The 21,386-nt window shown below is 50.3% G+C and overlaps 1 protein-coding gene across 11 annotated transcripts in view; it reads right to left on the reverse strand.

Moving 5' to 3' along the window:
* Positions 1-19,737: 19,737 nt before the first annotated feature.
* The window catches only part of SMARCA4 (SWI/SNF related, matrix associated, actin dependent regulator of chromatin, subfamily a, member 4), a 102,827-nt gene continuing 101,178 nt past the window's right edge, over positions 19,738-21,386 (reverse strand). For all 11 annotated transcript variants that reach the window (XM_050770003.1, XM_050770013.1, XM_050770011.1 and 8 more), the window contains one exon: positions 19,738-20,228. In XM_050770003.1, the coding sequence (XP_050625960.1) occupies positions 20,196-20,228 (33 nt within the window). In that variant the 3' untranslated portion in view covers positions 19,738-20,195. The remainder of the gene's footprint in view (positions 20,229-21,386) is intronic.

Here is a 21,386-nt window from a genome sequence, read left to right on the forward strand (position 1 = left end):
TCGCACCATTGCACTCCAATCTGGGCAACAAGAGCGAAACTCTGTCTCAAAAGCAAAAACAAAAAATTATAAGACCTAGGCTTAGTGTGTGTCATGAGTCCACATCTGGTGGTAGACAGGCCCGGAAAGAGTTACCAGAGAGGGACTCCTTTCCCGGAAGGCACTTGGCTTACGTAGTTCCCAGAGCTACAGGTCAGGGCAGGTCTGGAAAAGAGCCACAGAAACTCTGAAAAGCACATTCCTGGGGTGCCAAGGCCTGGCCAAGGTTTCCAGAACAGCGTTCCCCAGGCCCCTGACCTGCCTGCCACGCACGGACACGGTCATACATGGCCCTGAGGACTGAGTCATGCTGATAAATTTTTCTGTTTCTTGGTTTCCATTTGTGCTCCTGTAACTAGCTCGTAGGGCTCTTGCAAGGATTAAGTTAAAATATATAAAGCGATTAGAGGCCAGGTGAGGTGGCTCATGTCTGTAATCCCCAGCACTTTGGGAGGCAGAGGCGGGAGGATCACTTGAGTCCAGGAGTTGGAAACCAGCCTGGGCCACATAGTGAGACTCTGTCTCTACAAAAAATAAAACAATTAGCCAGGCGTGGTGGCTCACACCTGTGGTCCCAGCTACTCAGGAGGCTGAGGCAGGAGGATTGCTTGAGCCCAGGAGGTTGAGGCTGCAATGAGCTATGATGGTGCCACTGCACTCCAGCCCGATCAGCAGAGCCAGGCTACCTCTCAATTAAACAAAAAAAAGGCCGGGCGTGGTGGCTCAAGCCTGTAATCCCAGCACTGTGGGAGGCCGAGACGGGCGGATCACAAGGTCAGGAGATCGAGACCATCCTGGCTAACACGGTGAAACCCCGTCTCTACTAAAAAATACAAAAAACTAGATGGGTGAGGCGGCAGGGGCCTGTAGTCCCAGCTACTCAGGAGGCTGAGGCAGGAGAATGGCGTGAACCCGGGAGGTGGAGCTTGCAGTGAGCTGAGATCCAGCCACTGCACTCCAGCCTGGGTGAAAGAGCGAGACTCTGTCTCAAAAAAAAAAAAAAAAAAAAAAAAAAAAGTGATTAGAGCCACACTCGGTGCATAATAAATACCATATATGGGTTTGCTTTTCTCTGTGGCTGCTTTTGTGTTGCAACTGCATTTTTTTTTTTTTAAAGTCTCTTAGGGAAGACCTGCCTGTTCCTGCTGCTCTTTTTTTTTTTTTTTTTTTTTTTTTTTTGACAGAGTCTTGCCCTGTCACCCAGGCTAGCCTGCCATGGCCCGATCTCAGCTCACTACAACCTCCGCCTCCCGGGTTCGAACAATTCTCCTGCCTCAGCCTCCCTAGTAGCTGGGACTACAGGCACGTGCCACCACGCCCGGCTAATTCTTTGTATTTTTAGTAGAGATGGGGTTTCACTGTGTTAGCCAGGATGGTCTGGATCTCCTGACCTTGTGATCCGCCCGCATCGGCCTCTCAAAATGCTGGGATTACAGGCGTGAGCCACCGCGCCCAGACTGTGCCTGCCTTCTTTCTATTAGGGAGTCAGTAAGTAATCCTGTGGAACCCACTTTATTGGAAAGTTCCTGAACTCCCAAAGTTATCTAATAAAATTCAGGGTGAGCGTTTTCCTCGTTGTAGTAGCCCGCCTTGCCCCTGTCCTCCCATTTTCTTTTTTTTTTTGAGACGGAGTCTCGCTCTGTCGCCCAGGCTGGAGTGCAGTGGCCGGATCTCAGCTCACTGCAAGTTCCGCCTCCCGGGTTTACGCCATTCTCCTGCCTCAGCCTCCCGAGTAGCTGGGACTACAGGCACCGGCCACATCGCCCGGCTAGTTTTTTGTATTTTTAGTAGAGACGGGGTTTCACCGCGTTAGCCAGGATGGTCTCGATCTCCTGACCTCGTGATCTGCCCGTCTCGGCCTCCCAAAGTGCTGGGATTACAGGCTTGAGCCACCGCGCCCGGCCCCATTTTCTATCTCTCTGATTCACCAGGAGGCTCAGACCAGAATAGGTCTCTGCCCCAACGAGCCCGGCCTTTTGGCAGAAGTGAGCCATTGCAGCTGTGGTCTGGCCTTAAGCCCGTCAGTCCACAGAGAAACTATCAGTAACAGCAGAGACCTCGGTGCCTGCCAGTGGGTGGAATCATGAACCTGCCTTGGCTCAGCTGGCATCCGTTATCTTCACAAAATGCCCATAAGCCATGTGCTGACAGACCCCACGGCATGCTGGAATACAGCAATATGAAAATTCCACAGTGGAACTCCACAGTGCCTACTAGAACACAGCAAGAGTGAAAGTTGCATAAATACGTGAAAATAAGGCTGGGGGTAGTAGGTCACACCTGTAATCCCAGCACTTTGGGAGGCTGAGGCGGGTGAGTCACTTGAGGTCAGGAGTTCAAGACTAGCCTGGGCAACATGGTGAGACCCTGTCTCTACTAAAAACAAAAACAAAAACAGGGAGGGTGGAGGGCTAGGGGAGGGATAGCATTAGGAGAAATACCTAATGTAGATGACAGGTTGATGGATGCAGCAAACCACCATGGCACGTGTATACCTATGTAACAAACCTGCATGTTCTGCACATGTATCCCAGAACTTAAATGTATTAAATATATTTCAGCCGGGCGCGGTGGCTCAAGCCTGTAATCCCACCACTTTGGGAGGCCGAGGCGGGTGGATCACGAGGTCAGGAGATCGAGACTATCCTGGCTAACATGGTGAAACCCCATCTCTACTAAAAATACAAAAAACTAGCCAGGCGTGGTGGCGGGCGCCTGTAGTCTCAGCTACTTGGGAGGCTGAGGCGGGAGAATGGCGTGAACCCGGGAGGCGGAGCTTGCAGTGAGCCGAGATCACGCCACTGCACTCCAGCCTGGGCGGCAGAGCGAGACGCCGTCTCAAAAAATAAATAAATAAATAAATAAATAAATATATTTCAAAAAAATAGCTGGGCACGGTGGCACACATCTGTAGTCCAGTTATGGAGAGGCTGAGGGACTATTCGAATAGCTTGAACCTGGGAGGCAGAGATTGCAGTGAGCCAAGATCACACCACTGCATTCCAGCCTGGGTGACAAGAGCAAGAGTCTGTCTCAAAAAAAAAAAAAAAAAAAAAAAGAATTACCTTATAATCCAGAAATTCCACATTTGAAATATCCTCAAAAGCACTGAAAGCACAGACCCAAAGATATATGTGTATACCATGTTCATAGAAGCATTCTTCAAAATGGCCAATGGTGGAATCAACCCAAGTGTCCATCAGGATAAACAAAATATGACTTATTAATAGAGTATCATTCAGCCTTAAAAAGCAAGGAAATTCAGGCATCCTCCAACATGGATAAACCTTGAGGACATAAAGCTGGGTGAAATAAGCCAGTCACAAAAGGACAAATAGGTTTGACTCCACTTCTATTAGGTCCTAGAATGGCAAATTCATATAAAAAGTAGACAAAAAAGTAGAATAGTGATTACTGGGGGCTGAGAGGAAGAACAGGGAATTGGGTACAGGGTTTCCGTTTTGCCAGATGAAAAACTTCCGCAGATGAGTAGTGGTGATGGTTGAACAACGATGTGAGCATACTTTAATGCCTCTGAACTTGAGGATGGTTAATACGGTACATTTTAGGGCTGAGCGTGGTGGCTCCTGTCTGTAATCCCAGCACTTTGGGAGGCCAAGGGGGGCGGATCACTTGAGGTCAGGAATTTGCGACCAGTTTGGCCAACTTGGCAAAACCCCATCTCTACTAAAAATACAAAATTAGGCCGGGCGCGGTGGCTCAAGCCTGTAATCCCAGCACTTTGGGAGGCCGAGACGGGCGGATCATAAGGTCAGGAGATCGAGACCATCCTGGCTAACACGGTGAAACCCCGTCTCTACTAAAAAATACAAAAAACTAGCTGGGCGAGGTGGCGGGCGCCTGTAGTCCCAGCTACTCGGGAGGCTGAGGCAGGAGAATGGCGGGAACCCGGGAGGCGGAGCTTGCAGTGAGCTGAGATCCGGCCACAGCACTCCAGCCTGGGTGACAGAGCAAGACTCCGTCTCAAAAAAAAAAAAAAAAAAAAAAAAAAAAAAAAAAAATACAAAATTAGCCGGGTATGGTGGCACGTGCCTGTAATCCCAGCTACTCGGGAGGCTGAGGCAGGAAAATTGCTTGAACCTGGGAGGCAGAGGTTGCAGTGAGCCAAGATCATGCCACTGCACTCCAGCCTGGGCAACAGAGTGAGACCCTGTCTCAAAAAACAAAAACAAACAAAAAAACAAACAAAAAAAGCCAGGGGTGGTAAATTTTATATCTATTTTGCTACAATAAAAAGACTTACAAAAAAAAGAAAAAAGGCAAAAGGGAAAGGCAAAAGGGTTCAAAAGGTGGACATAAGGAAAAACCTCCATCCCAGCCAGGTCCCCTCCTCTCTGACAACTATGACTGCTTACCTTTTTTGGTTTTTTTTGAGACACAGTCCTGCTCTGTCACCCAGGATGGAGTACAATGGCACACTCTCTGCTCACTGCAACCTCTGCCTCCCGAGTTCAAGCGATTCTCCTGCCTCAGGCTCCAAAGTAGTTGGGACTACAGGTGCCCGCCACCATGCCCGGCTAATTTTTGTATTTTTAGTAGAGACGGTGTTCCACTATATTGGTCAGGCTATCTAGAACTCCTGACCGTGTGATTCCGTCTGCGTCGGCCTCCCAAAGTGCCGGGATTACAGGTGTGAACCACTACGCCTGGCCAGGACCGCTGACCTTTTAAGCATACCCTTGTAGAACATCCTAAGCATATACAAGAAGGAGAGTACATCAAACTCCCCTCCATTTCCCCCTGTACATTGTAGTCCCCATTCATACTGTTCTATACCCCCTGGTTTCATTTATTGATTTATCTTAAAGAATGCTCCGGAAATAATAATAATAATAATAATGTTCTGGAACAACAGAAATCAGAGTATGGATGGACAGTAGGAGCAGTGCCGAGGTGGCAATGGCAGATCAGTGAAAGCTGGCTGAGGCAGGGCATGTGTGTGGAATGCTGGGAGGTTGAAATAAAATTGGGAGAGACACTTTCACATCCCCTGGGAAGGAAAGAAACTATTTTCAAGGCAATAAGAAGACTTTGGAAAAAAAAAATTACAGTTCTCGTTTGGGTACATGACTTCTCAGTTCCGTCACGGGTGTGGGGATACCAGAGGGAAAGGAGACTGATCAATCAGGTTGGGACTTGGGGTGAGGTGGGGGCAAGGAGAGCAGGAAGGAGGAAAAAGTGTACACCTCTTACGTTAGAATTTATATTTATGTCTTGAGCAGGTCATTATTTGAATCATTAAATTAAACTTTCTTTTTTTTTTTTTTTGAGACAGAGTCTTACTTTGTCACCAGTGGCGCAATCTCGGCTCACTGCAACTTCCGTCTCCTGGGTTGAAGCGATTCTCCTGCCTCAGCCTTCCGAGTAGCTGAGACTACACCCGGCTAATTTTTGTATTTTTAGTAGACGGGGTTTCACCATATTTGTTGGCCAGGCTGGCCTCAAACTCCTGACCTCAAGTGATCTACCCACTTGGGCCTCCCAAAGTGCTGGGATTACAGGCATGAGACACCGTGCCCAGACTTTTTCTTTTTTTTTTTTTTTGAGACGGAGTCTCGCTCTGTTGCCAGGCTGGAGTGCAGTGGCGCAATCTCCGCTTACTGCAACCTCTGATTCCTTGGTTCAAGTGATTCTCCTGCCTCAGGCTCCCGAGTAGCTGGGATTATAGGTATGCGCCACCACCCCCAGCTAATTTTTGTGTTTTTAGTAGACACATGATTTCACCATGTTGGCCAGGATGGCCTCGATCTCCTGACCTCAGGGTCTGCCCGCCTCGGCCTCCCAAAGTGCTGGGATTACAGGCGTGAGCCACCGCACCCGGCCTTATTTTTCTATTTTTATTTTTTTGAGGCAGCCTCTTTCTCTGTCACCCAGACTGGAGTGTAAATAGTTCAGTCGTAGCTCACTGTAGCCTCAACCTCCTGGGCTCAAGAGATCATCCTGCCTCAGCCTTCAAAAAAAGCTAAAAATAGAGGCATACACCACCACGTCTAGCTAATTTTTAAATTTTTTGTAGAGACAGGGTCTCACTCTGTGGCCCAGACTGGTCTTGAACTCCTGGACTCCTTGAACTCCAGGAGGAGCAATCCTCCTGCCTGGGCCTCCCAAAGTCCTGGGATTATAGGTGTGAGTCAACATACCTGGCCATAAAAATTTCATTCATGAAGTGTCCTTGTCTTCTCATCGTTTATGAATTGTATTTGTGTGAAGCACATTGTTTATAGACTACTCCTAGTTAGAAGATTTCACGAATGATTTCTGGAAATATCTAGAATGATCTGGAAGAGTCTGGAAAGCTTTGGAGGGATGGGCAGTCTGGCCAGAATTAGGAAGAGTCAGATTTCCATCTTTATTACGTTGCTTTTGTGACCTTCCTTGGACGAATCATTTCTTTCTGGGTCTTCTATTTACTCTTCATTCAAGCAACTTTTCTTGGCCAGGTGCAGTGGTTCACATCTGTAATCCCAACACTTCGGGAGGCCGAGGCAGGTGGACCACGTGAGGTCAGGAGTTCGAGACCAGCCTGGCCAACATGGTGAAACCGCATCTCTACTAAAAATACAAAAATTGGCCGGGCGCGGTGGCTCAAGCCTGTAATCCCAGCACTTTGGGAGGCCGAGACGGGCGGATCACGAGGTCAGGAGATCGAGACCATCCTGGCGAACACGGTGAAACCCCGTCTCTACTAAAAAAATACAAAAAACTAGCCGGGCGAGGTGGCAGGCGCCTGTAGTCCCAGCTACACAGGAGGCTGAGGCAGGAGAATGGCGTAAACCCGGGAGGCGGAGCTTGCAGTGAGCTGAGATCCGGCCACTGAGCTCCAGCCCCGGCAACAGAGCGAGACTCCGTCTCAAAAAAAAAAAAAAAATACAAAAATTAGCTGGGCGTGGTGGCGGGCACCTATAATCCCAGGTTCTTGGAAGGCTGAGGCAGGAGAATCGCTTGAATCCGGGAGGGAGAGCTTGCAGCTTTTTTTTTTTTTTTTCTTGAGATGGAGTCTCGCTCTGTCGCCCAGGCGGGAGTGCAGTGGTGCAATCTCGGCTCACTGCAAGCCCCCCCCCCGGGTTCAGGCCATTCTCCTGCCTCAGCCTCCCGAGTAGCTGGGACTACAGGCGCCTGCCACCACGCCCAGCTAATTTGTTGTATTTTTAGTAGAGACAGGGTTTCACCATCTTAGCCAGGATGGTCTCAATCTCCTGACCTTGTGGTCTGCCCGCCTAGGCCTCCCAGAGTGCTGGGATTACAGGCCTGAGCCACCGCACCCAGCCAAAAAACTTTTCTTTACTGTTCACTATGTACCAGACACCTGTGAGTACCTGAGTCAGGGCACATCCCTCCTCTGGAGTCCCCTCCAGGGACTGGTGACAAAGCCATGAACAAGACAAAGGTCCCATCCCTCCTGGAAACCAGCAAGAAAGAAATCAACAAAATAATTTGGAGGCCAAGGCAGGCAGATCATGAGGTCAGGAGATAGAGACCATCCTGGCTAACACGGTGAAACCCCATCTCTACTAAAAAATACAAAAAATTAGCTGGGCGTGGTGGCGGGCGCCTGTAGCCCCCGTTACTCAGGAGGCTGAGGTGGCAGAATGGTGTGAATCCAGGAGGCGGAGCTTGCAGTGAGCCGAAATCGCGCCACTGCACTTCAGCCTGGGTGACAGAGACCCTGTCTCAAAAAAAAAAAAAGATGGGCCAGAGTCCAGGACTCCACCCTGGCTGAGACTGAACTTCAACTACCCAAGTAGCAAGTGGCTACAAGGTTGAATACTGCACAGCCCCGAGTTCTGATCTGAAGATGAGGGTGGGGGGGTTAGGCCCTGTGGTAGGGGTGGGGGGCGTGGGGGGAGCAGTGGGTGGGGGAAGGGTGTTTTTCACTCGTGTCTCATATGTTGCACTTCATTACAGGGATGTCATATTGGCCGGGCACAGTGACTCATTCCTATAATTCCAGCTCTTCGGGAGGCCAAGGCAGGAGGATCACTTGAAACCCGGAGCTCAATACCAGCCTGGCCAACATGATGAAACCCCGTCTCTACTAAAAATACAGAATTTAGCCAGGCATGGTGGCAGGTACCTGTAATCCCAGCTACTAGGAAGGCTGAGGCAGGAGAATTGCTTGATCCTGGGAGGCAGAGGTTGCAGTGAGCCAAGATTGTGCCACTGCACTCCAGCCTAGGCGACAGAGTAAGACTGTCTCAAAGAAAAAAGAATGTCGTATGTATGGATTACCTGTTTGATTAAGAGGAGAAAGGTGGGCCGCGCCTGTAATCCCAGCACTTTGGAATGCCAAAGTGGATCATTTGAGGTCAGGAGTTCAAGACTAGCCTGGCCAACATGGTGAAACCCTGCCTCTGCTAAAAATACCAAAAACTTAGCCGAGATGTTTTGCATTCCAGCCTGAGCGACAAGGGCGAAACTCTGTCTCAGAAATAGATAATTCATTAATTAAGAGTAGAAAAGTGAAATAAGCCAGTCATTGAAGTAGAGACACTGTAGGATTCAACATATAGGCAGTCCCCAGAGTAACAGATTCACAGAAAGCAGATTCACAGAGTAGAACCTGGAGTAGAATTTTGGTTTGATGGAGATTAGGGAATGAGGCTGTGGGCTGGTTCTTAACACTGGAGCATGTGTTGAGACTTGCCTGGTTTGAAATTCCCCTAGCACCAGAATAAAATAGTGGGTGCCAGGGACTGGGGAGGTGGAATGGGGAGTGAGTGTTTCACGGGGACATTGTTACATTTGGGAAGATGAGAAGGGTGCAGATGGCCGGGCACGGTGGCTCACGGCTGTAATCTCAGCAGTTTGGAGCAGACCACTTGAGGCCAGGAGTTCAAGATCAGCCTGGCCAATATGGTGAAATCCCATCTCTACTAAAAATGCAAAAAAATTGGTTGGGCATGGTGGTGTGTGCCTGTAATCCCAGCTACTGGGGAGACTGAGGCAGGAGAATAGCTTGAACCTGGGAGGCAGAGGTTGTAGTAAGCCAAGATCACACCACTGCACTCTAAACTGGACGACAGAGTAAGACCCTGTCTCAAAACAACAAAAAAAAAGAGAAAGATGGAGATGGACGAGGACTGATGGTTGGACTCCAGTGTGAATGTACTTAATGCTGCTGAACTGTGCACTTAAAAATGGTTAAGAGGACCAGGCGCGGTGGCTAACACCTGTAATCCCAGCACTTTGGGAGGCTGAGGCGGGCAGATCACGAGGTCAGGAGTTTGAGATCAGCCTGGCCAACATGGTGAAATCCTGTGTCTACTAAAAATACGAAAATTAGCTGGAGGTGGTGGCATGGACCTGTAATCCCAGATACTCAGGAGGCTGAGGCAGGAAAATAGCTTGAACCCAGGAGGTGGAGGTTGCAGTGAGCCGAGATCACGCCACTGCACTCCAGCCTGGGTGACAGAGCGAGACTCCATCTCAAAAAAAGAAAAGAAAAAACATAGTTAAGAGGGTATAGATTAATTGCAGCACTTTCATCAAAGAAATATCAGATCCCACAAAATGTGAGGACCTATTTTTTAAAAAATGGTTAAGATGGTAACTTTTTTTTTTTTTTTTTTTTTTTAAAAAGACAGAGTCTCACTCTGTCACTCAGGCTGAAGTGCAGTGGCGTGATCTCGGCTCACTGCCACCTCTGCCTCCTGGGTTCAAGGAATTCTGTAGTCTCAGCCTCCTGAGTAGCTGGGATTATGGGCGTGTGCTCCCACGCCCAGCTAATTTAGTAGAGATGGGGTTTTACCATGTTGGCCAGGCTGGTCTCAAACTTGACCTTAGGCAATCCACCCACCTATGCCTCCCAAAGTGCTGGGATTACAGGCGTGAGCCACCATGCCCAGCTAGTAAATTTTATATTACATGTGTTTTGCCATAATTAGAAAGAGAGGGAGAGAGAAAAACAAACAAACAAACAAACAAACAGAGAGAAAAGCTGGGCATCGTGGCTCAGGCCTGTAATCCCAGCATGTTGGACGCTGCCATCACTTTGGACGCTGGAGCAGGAGGATCTCTTGAGGCCAGGAGTTTGACACCATCCTGGGCAACACAGAAAGACTCCATCTCTACAAAAAATAAAAAATTAGGCTGGGTGCGGTGGCTCACGCCTGTAATCCCAGCACTCTGGGAGGCTGAGGCGGGCGGATCACCTGAGGTCAGGAGTTCAAGACCAGCCTGGCCATGGTGAAACCCCATCTCTACTAAAAATACAAAAAATTAGCTGGGCATGGCCAGGCATGGTGGCTCACGCCTGTAATCCCAGCCCTTTGGGAGGCCGAGGTGGGCGGATCATGAGGTCAGGAGTTCAAGACCAGTCTGACCAACATGGTGAAACCCCATCTCTACTAAAAATATAAGTTAGCCGGGTGTGATGACATGCGCCTGTGATACCAGCTACTTGGGAGGCTGAGGCACAAGAATCGCTTCAACCCGGGAGGCAGAGGTTGCAGTGAGCTGAGATGACACCACTGCACTCCAGCCTGGGCAACAGAGCAAGGCTCCAACTCGAAAAAGAAAAAAAAAAGGAAAAAAATAAGCAGGGCATGGTGGTGTGCACCTGTAATCCCAGCTACTTGGGAGGCTGAGGCAGGAGAATTGCTTGAACCAGGGAGGCGGAGGCTGCAGTGAGCCGAGATTGCACCGAGATTGTACCATTGTACTCTAGCCTGGGCAACAAGAGCGAAACTCCGTCTCAAAAAAAAAAAAAAAAAATTAGGCCCAGTGTGGTGGCTCATGCCTGTAATCCCTGCACTTTAGGAGGCTGAGGCAGACAGATCACAAGGTCTGGAGTTTGAGACCAGCATGGCCAGTATGGCAAAACCCTGTCTCTACTAAAAATACAAAAATTTGCCAGGCATGGTGGCGGGCACCTGTAATCCCAGCTACTTGGGAGGCTGAGGCAGGAGCATCACTTGAACCTAGGGAGTGGAGGTTGCAGTGAGCCGAGATCATGCCACTGTACTCCAGCCTGGGTGACAGAGCGAGACTCCATCTTAAAATAAATCAATCAATCAAAATAAAAAACCAGTCAGGCGTGGTGGTGCGTGCCTGTGGTCCCAGCTACCTGGAAGGCTGAGGCAGGATTGCTTGAACCCAGAAGATTGAGGGTGTAGTGAGCTGTGATCATGCCACTGCCCTCCAGCCTGGACAACAGAGCAAGACCCTGTCTAAAAAGTAATAATAATATGCCGGGCGCGGTGGCTCAAGCCTGTAATCCCAGCACTTTGGGAGGCCGAGGCGGGCGGATCACAAGGTCAGGAGATCGAGACCACAGTGAAACCCCGTCTCTACTAAAAATACAAAAAATTAGCCAGGCGCGGTGGCGGGCGCCTGTAGTCCTAGCTACTCAGGAGGCTGAGGCAGGAGAATGGCGTGAACCCAGGAGGCGGAGTTTGCAGTGAGCCGAGATCGCGCCACTGCACTCCAGCCTGGGCAAGAGCGTGAGACTCCGTCTCAAAAAAAAAAAAAAAAAAAAAAAAAAAAGTAATAATAATAATACAAAAAGAAAATCGAAGAAAAGAAAGGGAGGAAGGAGAGAGGAAGGAAAGAAAGAAGAAAAGAAAGGGGGCAGGAAGGTAGGAAAGAAGGGTAGATGGATGGAAAGAGAAAGAAGAAAAGATTGTTTAAAGCTCCTCCAAGCCATCTGGCTAACCTTGGCTCCCAGCTTCTCTGCGTCAGCAGTGACAAACTCTGGCCCTCCAGCTCAATGTCAAGGGCGACACAGCCTCATGCATCTCTCTTGCCAGGCCACCTAACTCTGTTGCCCAGAAGCCACAGGAATCCAGGGAGAAAAAGCCAGCAAGAAACCCCTGCAGGGGCCCCAAGGCCTGTGTCTGCTCTTCTCCATCTGCATCTTAGTTCACTAGGGGACCAAATCACCCTGCCTGGAATTGGGGCTCCGTCCTCGGTTGAATTGGTTAGAACTTGTGGCCTTACGTCAAGGAGGAGACATCATCCCTGTCTCAGGGTGCGCTGGACAGGCCTAGGTGCCTGCCACACAGCGCTCTCCTTTTCTTTCCTTTTTAAATTAAAAAAAACCCCCGTTTTTTATGTGTGTGTGTTTGGAGACAGGGTCTCACTCTCTCACCCAGGCTGGAGTGCAGTGGTGCAATCATGGCTCGCTGCAGCCTGGACCTCCCTGGGTTCAGGTGATCTTCCCAACTCAGCCTCCCCAGTAGCTGGGATTATAGACGCGTGCCACGACGCCCGGTTAATTTTGTACTTTTAGTAGAGACGGGGTTTCACCATGTTGGTCAGGCTGGTCTTGAACTCCTGATCTCGTGATCACCCACCTCGGTCTCACAAAGTGTTGGGATTACAGGTGCGAGCCCCCGCGATCAGCCCATCTTAACCACTTTTAACTGTACAGTTTAGTGGCATTAAGCAACATTCACACAGTTGTGCAACCACCACGACCATCCATCTTCAGAACATTCTGAACTTCCCAAACTGCAACTCTGGCCACACCCCTCCCAGCCCGTGGCACACACCATTCTACAATTCTAGGGACCTCTTGTGAGTGAGATCAGATAGTATTGTCCTTTTGTGTCTGGCTTATTTCACTGAGCATAACATCTGTGTTGGAGCCTGTGTCAGAACTTCCTTCCTTCCTTTTTTTTTTTTTGAGACAAGAGTCTTGCTCTATCGCCCAGGCTGCAGTGCAGTGGCAGGATCTCAGCTCACTGCAAGCTCCGCCTCCCGGGTTCAGGCCATTCTCCTGCCTCAGCCTCCCGAGTAGCTGGGACTACAGGCGCCCGCCCGCCACCTCGCCCGGCTAGTTTTTTGTTTTTCTGTATGTTATTAAAACATACAGATAGTGGGCCAGTACTTTGGGAGGCTGAGGCGGGCAGATCACCTGCAGTCAGGAGTTCGAAACCAGCCTGGCCAACATGGCAAAACCCCATCTCTATTAAAAATACAAAAAATTGGCCGGGCGCGGTGGCTCAAGCCTGTAATCCCAGCACTTTGGGAGGCCGAGGCGGGTGGATCACAAGGTCAGGAGATCGAGACTATCCTGGCTAACATGGTGAAACCCCGTCTCTACTAAAAATACAAAAAACTAGCCGGGCGTGGTAGCGGGCGCCTGTAGTCTCAGCTACTTGGGAGGCTGAGGCGGGAGAATGGCCTGAACCCGGGAGGCGGAGCTTGCAGTGAGCCAAGATCACGCCACTGCACTCCAGCCTGGGAGACACAGCGAGACTCCGTCAAAAAAAAAAAAAAAAAAAAAAAAAAAAAAAAAAAAAAAAAAAAAAAAAAAAAAAAAAAAATTAGCTGGGCATGGTGGCACGTGCCTGTAATCCCAGCCACATGGGAGGCTGAGGCAGGAAAATCGCTTGAACTTGAGAGGTATCGGATGTTGCAGTGAGCCAAGATTGCACCACCACACCTGCACTCACGCCTGGGCAACAGAGCAAGACTCTACCTCAAAAAAAAAAAAAAAAAAAAAAAAAAAGGGATCTGCCCACCTCAGCCTCCCAAAGTGCTGGGATTACAGGCAAAAGCCACTGCACCCGGCCCAAAAAGTGACTCTTAAAATGGCCAGGCAACCAGGCACGGTGGCTCACGCCTGTAATCCCAGTACTTTGGGAGGCCGAGGTGGGTGGCATGAGGTCAGGAGAGCAGCCTGGCCAACATGGCAAAACCCCATCTCTGGGTACATACCTGTTGTCCCAGCTACTCGAGAAACTATCGTGCCACTGTACTCCAGCTGTGCGACAGGGCAAGACTCTGTCTCAAAACAAAACAAAACAAATCAAAAAAGACTCCAGGAGAGCCAGCCTAGATGGCTGGATGGGAAAGCGCGTGACCACCTGCCACATATGATGTGCCACATTATTCCTCCCACTCCCTCCTCATCCAGGCCGTGTCAGGTCCCATCATGCCCTGACCACTGGGCATTTCAGCTTCAAGGTCCTGCTCAGTCGTGTCTTGTGGAAGCCTCTCTTGACTCCTCTGGACACACTGAGCTGTCCGCCATTGCTTAGTTCACCACCTGGTTCCAGGGGCCATTTCAGCCTTCAAGTCTCAGGGTCCCTGCTCCAGACCCTGGAGCAGGTGGCAGCCCCAGAGGAGTCTCATGCCCCCCAAACCTGAGCTCAGATCTGTGTAACCTTAGGCCAGTGGCTCAACCTCCCTGAGCTCCGCTTGTGTCATCTGGGAAACGGGAATGAAGTCCTCTAGCCCCCAGGGTTGTTGGAAGAAGGGCATTGGCCAGTGGGACTGAGAGAGAGAGGAAAGGCCTACCAGAGGGGCAGGGGCGGAGAGCAAAGGTCAGGAAGGGCAGTAGCCAGCCAGCAGCTGTCACCAGTCATACGGGTGGAGGGCCCTGGCTTGAGGCCACTGTCCACATGGGGACCAAGCTGGTTCCAGGCCCTCAGGCCAAAGCCGATGTCTGAGACCTGAGTCAGATGGGCCTGCAGCCCGGACAACTCATCTGCACCACAGCTAACACGTCCCCGTGTCCCCGTAACATGGGTTTTACATAGGTGGACATTAAGACATCAGACAAAAGTTCTTTCTGTGGGCTCCCCTCATTTTTTTCCTAAAAACTATTTTCCTGAAAAAATTCTTTTTTTTTTTTTTTTTTTTTTTAGACAGGGTCTTACTCTGTCTCCCAGGCTGGAGTGTGGTGGTGGGATCACAGCTTACTGCAGCCTCAAACTCCTGGGCTCAAGTGATCCTCCTGCCTCAGCCTCCCAAGTAGCTGGGAGTACAGATGTGCACCACTGTGCCTGGCTAATTTAATTTTTTCATTTTTTTGAGATGGCGGTCTCTCTCTTGTTGCCTAGGATGGTCTCAAACTCCTGGCCTCAAAAAATCTTCACAATCTTCCTGCCTCAGCCTCCCAAAGTGCTGGGATTATGGATATGAGCCAACATGCCCAGACTAAGGGACTTATTTTTATTTTTTTATTTTATTTTTGTTTGTTTGTTGGTTGGTTGAAGTGCTGGGATACCTGTGCAGAATGCGCAGGTTTGTTACATAGGTATACATGTGCCATGGCATGGTGGCTTGCTGTACCTATTAACCCATCATCTAGGTTTTAAGTCCCACAAGCATTAGGTATTTGTCCTAATGCTCTCCCTCCTGGGACTTATTTTTAAATTGGCCTCATCTTGAAAACCATGAAATCATACGTTTGGTGAGCTGGTTTTCCATAAACGTTAAAATAAATTCTGGGGCCGGGCGCGGTGGCTCAAGCCTGTAATCCCAGCACTTTGGGAGGCTGAGACGGGCGGATCACGAGGTCAGGAGATCAAGACCATCCTGGCTAACACGGTGAAACCCCGTCTTTACTAAAAAATACAAAAAACTAGCCGGGCGAGGTGGCGGGCGCCTGTAGTCCCAGCTACTTGGGAGGCTGAGGCAGGAGAATGGCGTAAATCCGCGAGGCGGAGCTTGCAGTGAGCTGAGATCCGGCCACTGCACTCCAGCCCAGGCGACAGAGCCAGACTCCGTCTCCAAAAAAAAAAAAAAAAAAAAAAAAAAAAAAATTCTGGCTGGGAGTGGTGGCTTACACCTGTAATCTCAGCACTGTGGGAGGCCAGCATGGGCAGATGGCTCGAGCGCAGGGGTTTGAGACCAGCCTGGGCAACATGGCAAAATCCTGTCTCTACTAAGAATACAAAAAAATTAGGCAGATGTGGTGGTGCACACCTGTAATCCTAGCTACTCAGAAGGTTGAGGTGGCAGAATTTCTTGAGCCCAGGAAGCGGAGGTTGTAGCGAGCAGAGATCGTGTCACTATGTACTCCAGCCTGGGCGACAGAGCAAGACCCTGTCTCAAAAATAAATAAATAAATAATAAATTCTAATCTATTAAAATAAAGCCAAAGCTATTGAAACAAACAAAATGAGGATTTTCCCAAATGACGGAGTGAGGATCTTGGCAAATCCTCTCCCTAAAAGCAACAGTAAAGCTTAACATTGTCCAAAGCAACCATCCCGGGACCGTGAAAATCTGGTCAAAGGTGTTCACCCGGCCAGGACATGTTTATTCCAGAAAAACTACCGCGTGGCAGAGAAGAGCAGTAGGAGGTGATATCTGCCTGGGGCTGCTCCTGGCCTGGGCCCCCAGCTCCAGCCACGCCATAGAGATCAGTGGCCTCACTGCTGGAGGGCCTCACTGTTGGAAGCTGCAGGGATCTCCGTGCGGAGTGAACGGGGAGGGGAGGGCCAAGGTCATCAGCTGGCCTAAGGTTAAGACTCCAATTGAGCAACAGATTGGTAAACTAGCCAGAAACGGAAAAGGAGGCCCAGCTGGCCCCAGGTATCCATAGGGGTTGGGAGGCCACGTGCAGGCCAAGACAACACATATGCCCTGGAGAGAGCCCGATGCACGTCTCCCTGCCCAAGAGAGCTGAAGTGCATGCCCTGATAGGAACCACAGGCCGAAAGCAAAGGTAGCGCCAGCCTGCAAACTGCCTGGGCAGAGCCATTGACTCAGCATCTGGGCACAAGTTCTGACCAACCACCGACTGATGTCTCAGCTCGGCTGACCCAGGGGTGACTCCTTCTAAAGAAAAACGAGAATTGGGCCGGGAGTGGTGGCTCACGCCTGTAATCCCAGCATTTTGGGAGGCCGAGGCGGGCAGATTGCTTGAGCCCAGGAGTTCAAGACCACTGTGGGCAACATGGAAAAACCCTGTCTCTACCCAAAAAAAAAAAAATTTAGCCGGGTGTGGTGGCACAAGCCTGTAGTTCCGGCTGCTCGAGAGGCTGAGGTGGGAGGATGGCTTGAGCCCAGGAGGCTGCAGTGAGCTGAGATTGTACCACTGCAGTCCAGTATCAGTGACAGCACAAGACCTTGTCTCCGAGGGGAAACATAAAAGAAGAAAAAGAAAGAAAGAAAAACAAGAATTAAGAACAAAACAAGGCCGGGCGCGGTGGCTCAAGCCTGTAATCCCAGCACTTTGGGAGGCTGAGGTGAGCAGATCACCTGAGGTCAGGTGTTCGAGACCAGCCTGGCCAACACGGTGAAACCCTGTCTTTATTAAAATACAAAAATTGGCCGGGCGCGGTGGCTCAAGCCTGTAATCCCAGCACTTTGGGAGGCCGAGACGGGCGGATCACAAGGTCAGGAGATCGAGACCAGCCTGGCTAATACGGTGAAACCCCGTCTCTACTAAAAAATACAAAAAACTAGCCGGATGAGGTGGCGGGTGCCTGTAGTCCCAGCTACTCGGGAGGCTGAGGCAAGAGAATGGCGTAGACCCGGGAGGCGGAGCTTGCAGTGAGCTGAGATGTGGCCACTGCACTCCAGCCTGGGCGACAGAGCGAGACTCCGTCTCAAAAAAAAAAAAAAAAAAAAAAAAAAAAAAAATACAAAAATTAGCCGGGCGTGGTGGCGGGTGCCTGTAATCCCAGCTACTCCAGAGGCTAAGGCAGGGGAATCGCTTGAACCCGGGAAGTGGAGGCTGCAGTGAGCCAAGATCACACCACTGCACTCCAGCCTGGGCGACAGTGAGAGACTCCATCTCAAAAACATACAAAAATTAAAAACAAATAAATAAAATACAATGTCTACTTTCTGACAACAAAAGCTTGCCAGACATGTGAAGAAACAGGAAAGTGTGACCTACGCTGAGGACAAAAAGGAGTCAAGAGAACCTTTCTGTGGAGGAACGGGTCCGGATGTTGGACCTAAAGCCTTCAAAGCAGCTACTAAAAATAGGTTCAAGCTGGGTTGTGTATGTCTGTGGTCCCAGACACACTGGAGGCTGAAGAGGGAGGATCATCTGAGCTCTGGAAGTTGAGCTATGATCACACCACTGCAATCCAGCCTGGGCAACAGAGCAACACCCTGTTTTTTTTTTTTTTTTTTTTTTTTTTTTGAGACGGAGTCTCGCTGTGTCGCCCAGGCTGGAGTGCAGTGGCCGGATCTCAGCTCACTGCAAGCTCCGCCTCCCGGGTTTACGCCATTCTCCTGCCTCAGCCTCCCGAGTAGCTGGGACTACAGGCGCCCGCCACCTCACCCGGCTAGTTTTTTGTATTTTTAGTAGAGACGGGGTTTCACCATATTAGCCAGGATGGTCTCGATCTCCTGACCTCGTGATCCGCCCGTCTCGGCCTCCCAAAGTGCTGGGATTACAGGCTTGAGCCACCGCGCCCGGCCGGGACAACACCCTGTCTTGATTTAAAAAAAAAAAAAGTAGGCTGAGGCAGGAGGGTCACTTGAGCTCAGGAGTTCAGACCACCAGCCCAGGCAACAAAGCAAAACATTATCTCTAGACACACACACAACAATTAGCCCAGTGTGCTGGTGTGCTGGTGTAGTCCCAGCTACTTAGGGGGCTGAGGCAGGAGGATCACTTGAGCCCAGGAGGTCAAGGCTGTTATGAACCGTGATGACACCACTGCACTCTAGCTTGGGTGACAGAGCAAGACCTTGTCTCAATTAAAGAAAAAAAAAAAACAGGTTCAAAGAGCTAGAAGAAACCATATTTCAAGAATTAAAGCCAAGCATGACCATAATGACCCACTAATAATGGCTCTTAATGAATAGACAAAAATGGTAAGAATTCATATTAGTTGGGCACAGTGGCTCACATCTGTAATCTCAGCACTTTGAAAGGCTGAGGCGGGTGGATTGCTTGAACTCAGGAGTTTGAGACCAGCCTGGGCAACATCACAAAACCCTGTCTCTACCAAAACCGAAAACCAAAAAACAAAAACAAAAACAAAAATTAGCTGGGCGTGGTGGTGTGCACCTGTAATCCCAGCTCCTCAGGAGGCTGAGGTGGGAGGATTGCTTGAGCCCAGGAAGCAGAGGTTGCAATGAGCAGAGATTGAGCCACTGCACTCCAGCCAAGACTTACTGTAAAAAACTCAAAGCACGGTGGCTCATGCCTGTAATCCCAGCACTTTGGGAGGCCAAGGTGGGTGGATCACTTGAGATCAGGAATTTGAGAGCAGCCTGGCCAACATGGTGATACCTTGCCTCTAACTAAAATACAAAAATTAGCGGCTGGGCACAGTGGCTCATGCCTGTAATCCCTGCACTCTGGGAGGTCGAGGCAGGTGGATCACCTGAGGTCAGGAGTTTGAGATCAGCCTGGCCAACATGATGAAACCCCGTCTCTACTAAAACACAAAAAATTAGCTGGGCATGGTGGTGCACCCTGTAAACCCAGCTCCTCAGGAGGCTGAGGCAGTAGAATCGCTCGAACCCAGGAGGCTGAGGTTGCAGTGAGCCGAGATCATGACCCTGCACTCCAGCCTGGTGACAGACTTCGTCTCAAAAACAAAACAAAACAAAAAACAAAAACTCAAATTACGTTCTGGATTTGAAAGCCCTCCCTGACCACCTGGGCTCCCATTATGCCCTGAGCTTCCTGCATCATGGCCCTGAGAGCTCTATGTGGCGTCTGCCCATTTCTGTGAGGGTCTCCCCAACCCAGGCTTGGCCACGGACAGGGTAGGGACGGAGCCGCCTGCTCCCTGCACTATAGGTCTCAACTGAACAAATGCTGGAGACCTGCAGCGGCAAAGGCCACATGTGTGGCCAGGCAAGTCCTCTTCCCCTGCCGGGGCCTCAGTATCCTCCTCTGTGAAACAGGCCCCATGGGCTCTGGTGTCAGGAGAAGGACAGGGACCTGGACATGAGGTGGCCCCCACCACTCCTGCTGGCAGAAACCCCGGGAGCCAGGCATGAGTCCACCTGCAGGCAAGGCTGTGAGTTTTGTTGTTGGTTTAATTTATTACTGTTTGACATCCAGTGACACTGACATACCCTCGCCGGGCCCCCGGCGAGTCTGACCTGTCCAATAAAATACAGTACGAGGAGTGGACGGTGACGCACATGCATCCACGCTTAACTACAGTGACTCCAAACTGCGGCGCAACAGTACTGCCAGCAAAGGAAAAGAAAAACAGGTATCACGTGTTCCCCAATTCGGAATTCTCTCTCTCTCTCTTTTAGACAGTTAATGCTGTTACAAATGCTACTGATGCCAGGACAGGGCCAGTCACAAACAGTCCTACAGCTTCTCGGCTGTATAAATATGGAAGATTCTTTTGTTTATACATTTTTACCCCAAGTCTGAAACTACGTGTGCTGCTATCCGTTACTGCTAAGGCCTATGCCGTCTCAGCTCTGGAACGAGGGGCTCGGGGTCGAGACTGGAATGTCGGGGCTCAGTCTTCTTCGCTGCCACTTCCTGAGCGGTCCTGGAGAGGGGACAGGAGGAGAGAGTATGTGTTGGCTGCCCCTGCTAGGGCACTTTGCCAGGGGCCTGCCAAGCTTTAAATAAACTTGCTCAAGAAAACACCGATGCCGGCAACAGAAGCTACTGCAGCCATAGCCACGCCTGAACTTCATGTTTCTCTAGAGGACCAGTCCCTGTGACCACACTCGGCCCTCTCGGGACCTGCGAGGCTCCATGTGTCTTCCCTGCTCTGTCCCATGTCACCTTCCTGGCCCTTGGCCCCTGACCTACAGCTTCCAAACCATCTTGGCTCTTCCTGACTGTGAAAGATCTTTGCTATTTTTTTTTTTTTTTTTTTTTTTTTTTTTTTGAGACGGAGTCTCGCTCTGTCGCCCAGGCTGGAGTGCAGTGGCCGGATCTCGGATCACTGCAAGCTCTGCCTCCCAGGTTTACGCCATTCTCCTGCCTCAGCCTCCCGAGCAGCTGGGACTACAGGCGCCTGCCACCTCGCCCGGCTAGTTTTTTGTATTTTTTAGTAGAGACGGGGTTTCACCGGGTTAGCCAGGATGGTCTCGATCTCCTGACCTTGTGATCCGCCCGTCTCAGCCTCCCAAAGTGCTGGGATTACAGGCTTGAGCCACCGCACCCGGCCTAATTTTTTTTTTTTTTTTTTAAGACAGGGTCTTGCTCTGTTGCCCAGGCTGGAGTGCAGCGGTGCTATCACGGCTCACTGCAGCCTCGACCTCCCAGGCTCCAGTGAGCCTTCTGCCTCAGTTTCCCAAAGTGCTGGGATTACAGGTGTGAGCCACCAGACCCGGCCTCGTAAAACATTTTTAAACAGCCTGGCATGGGCCATAAAACACCCTGCTCTGGCTTGGGCAAGAGACACACCATCACAGCCCATGGCCCTCCTGCCTGGAGGGCCACCCCTCCCCATGAGGACTTCATGAATGTCCTCAAAGGTCACATGCCTCTTTTGTCAGACTGATTTCCAGGCACTGAAATTTGCTGCTTCTGTGCTGACAAAATGGCATTCACCAGACTTCAGTGGGAGCCAGGCCTGAGTGGGGGCAGTTCCCTCATCCATGCAGCCTCCTTGCTTTGCATAAGAGGAAACTGAAGCTTGAGAAGCAAAGTGACCTGCCAGGTCCCACAGCCAGAAGGGCCAGAGACAAAGGTG

This window comes from Macaca thibetana, chromosome 19 (genome assembly GCF_024542745.1).
Source record: "Macaca thibetana thibetana isolate TM-01 chromosome 19, ASM2454274v1, whole genome shotgun sequence".
Classification (NCBI taxonomy): domain Eukaryota; kingdom Metazoa; phylum Chordata; class Mammalia; order Primates; family Cercopithecidae; genus Macaca; species Macaca thibetana.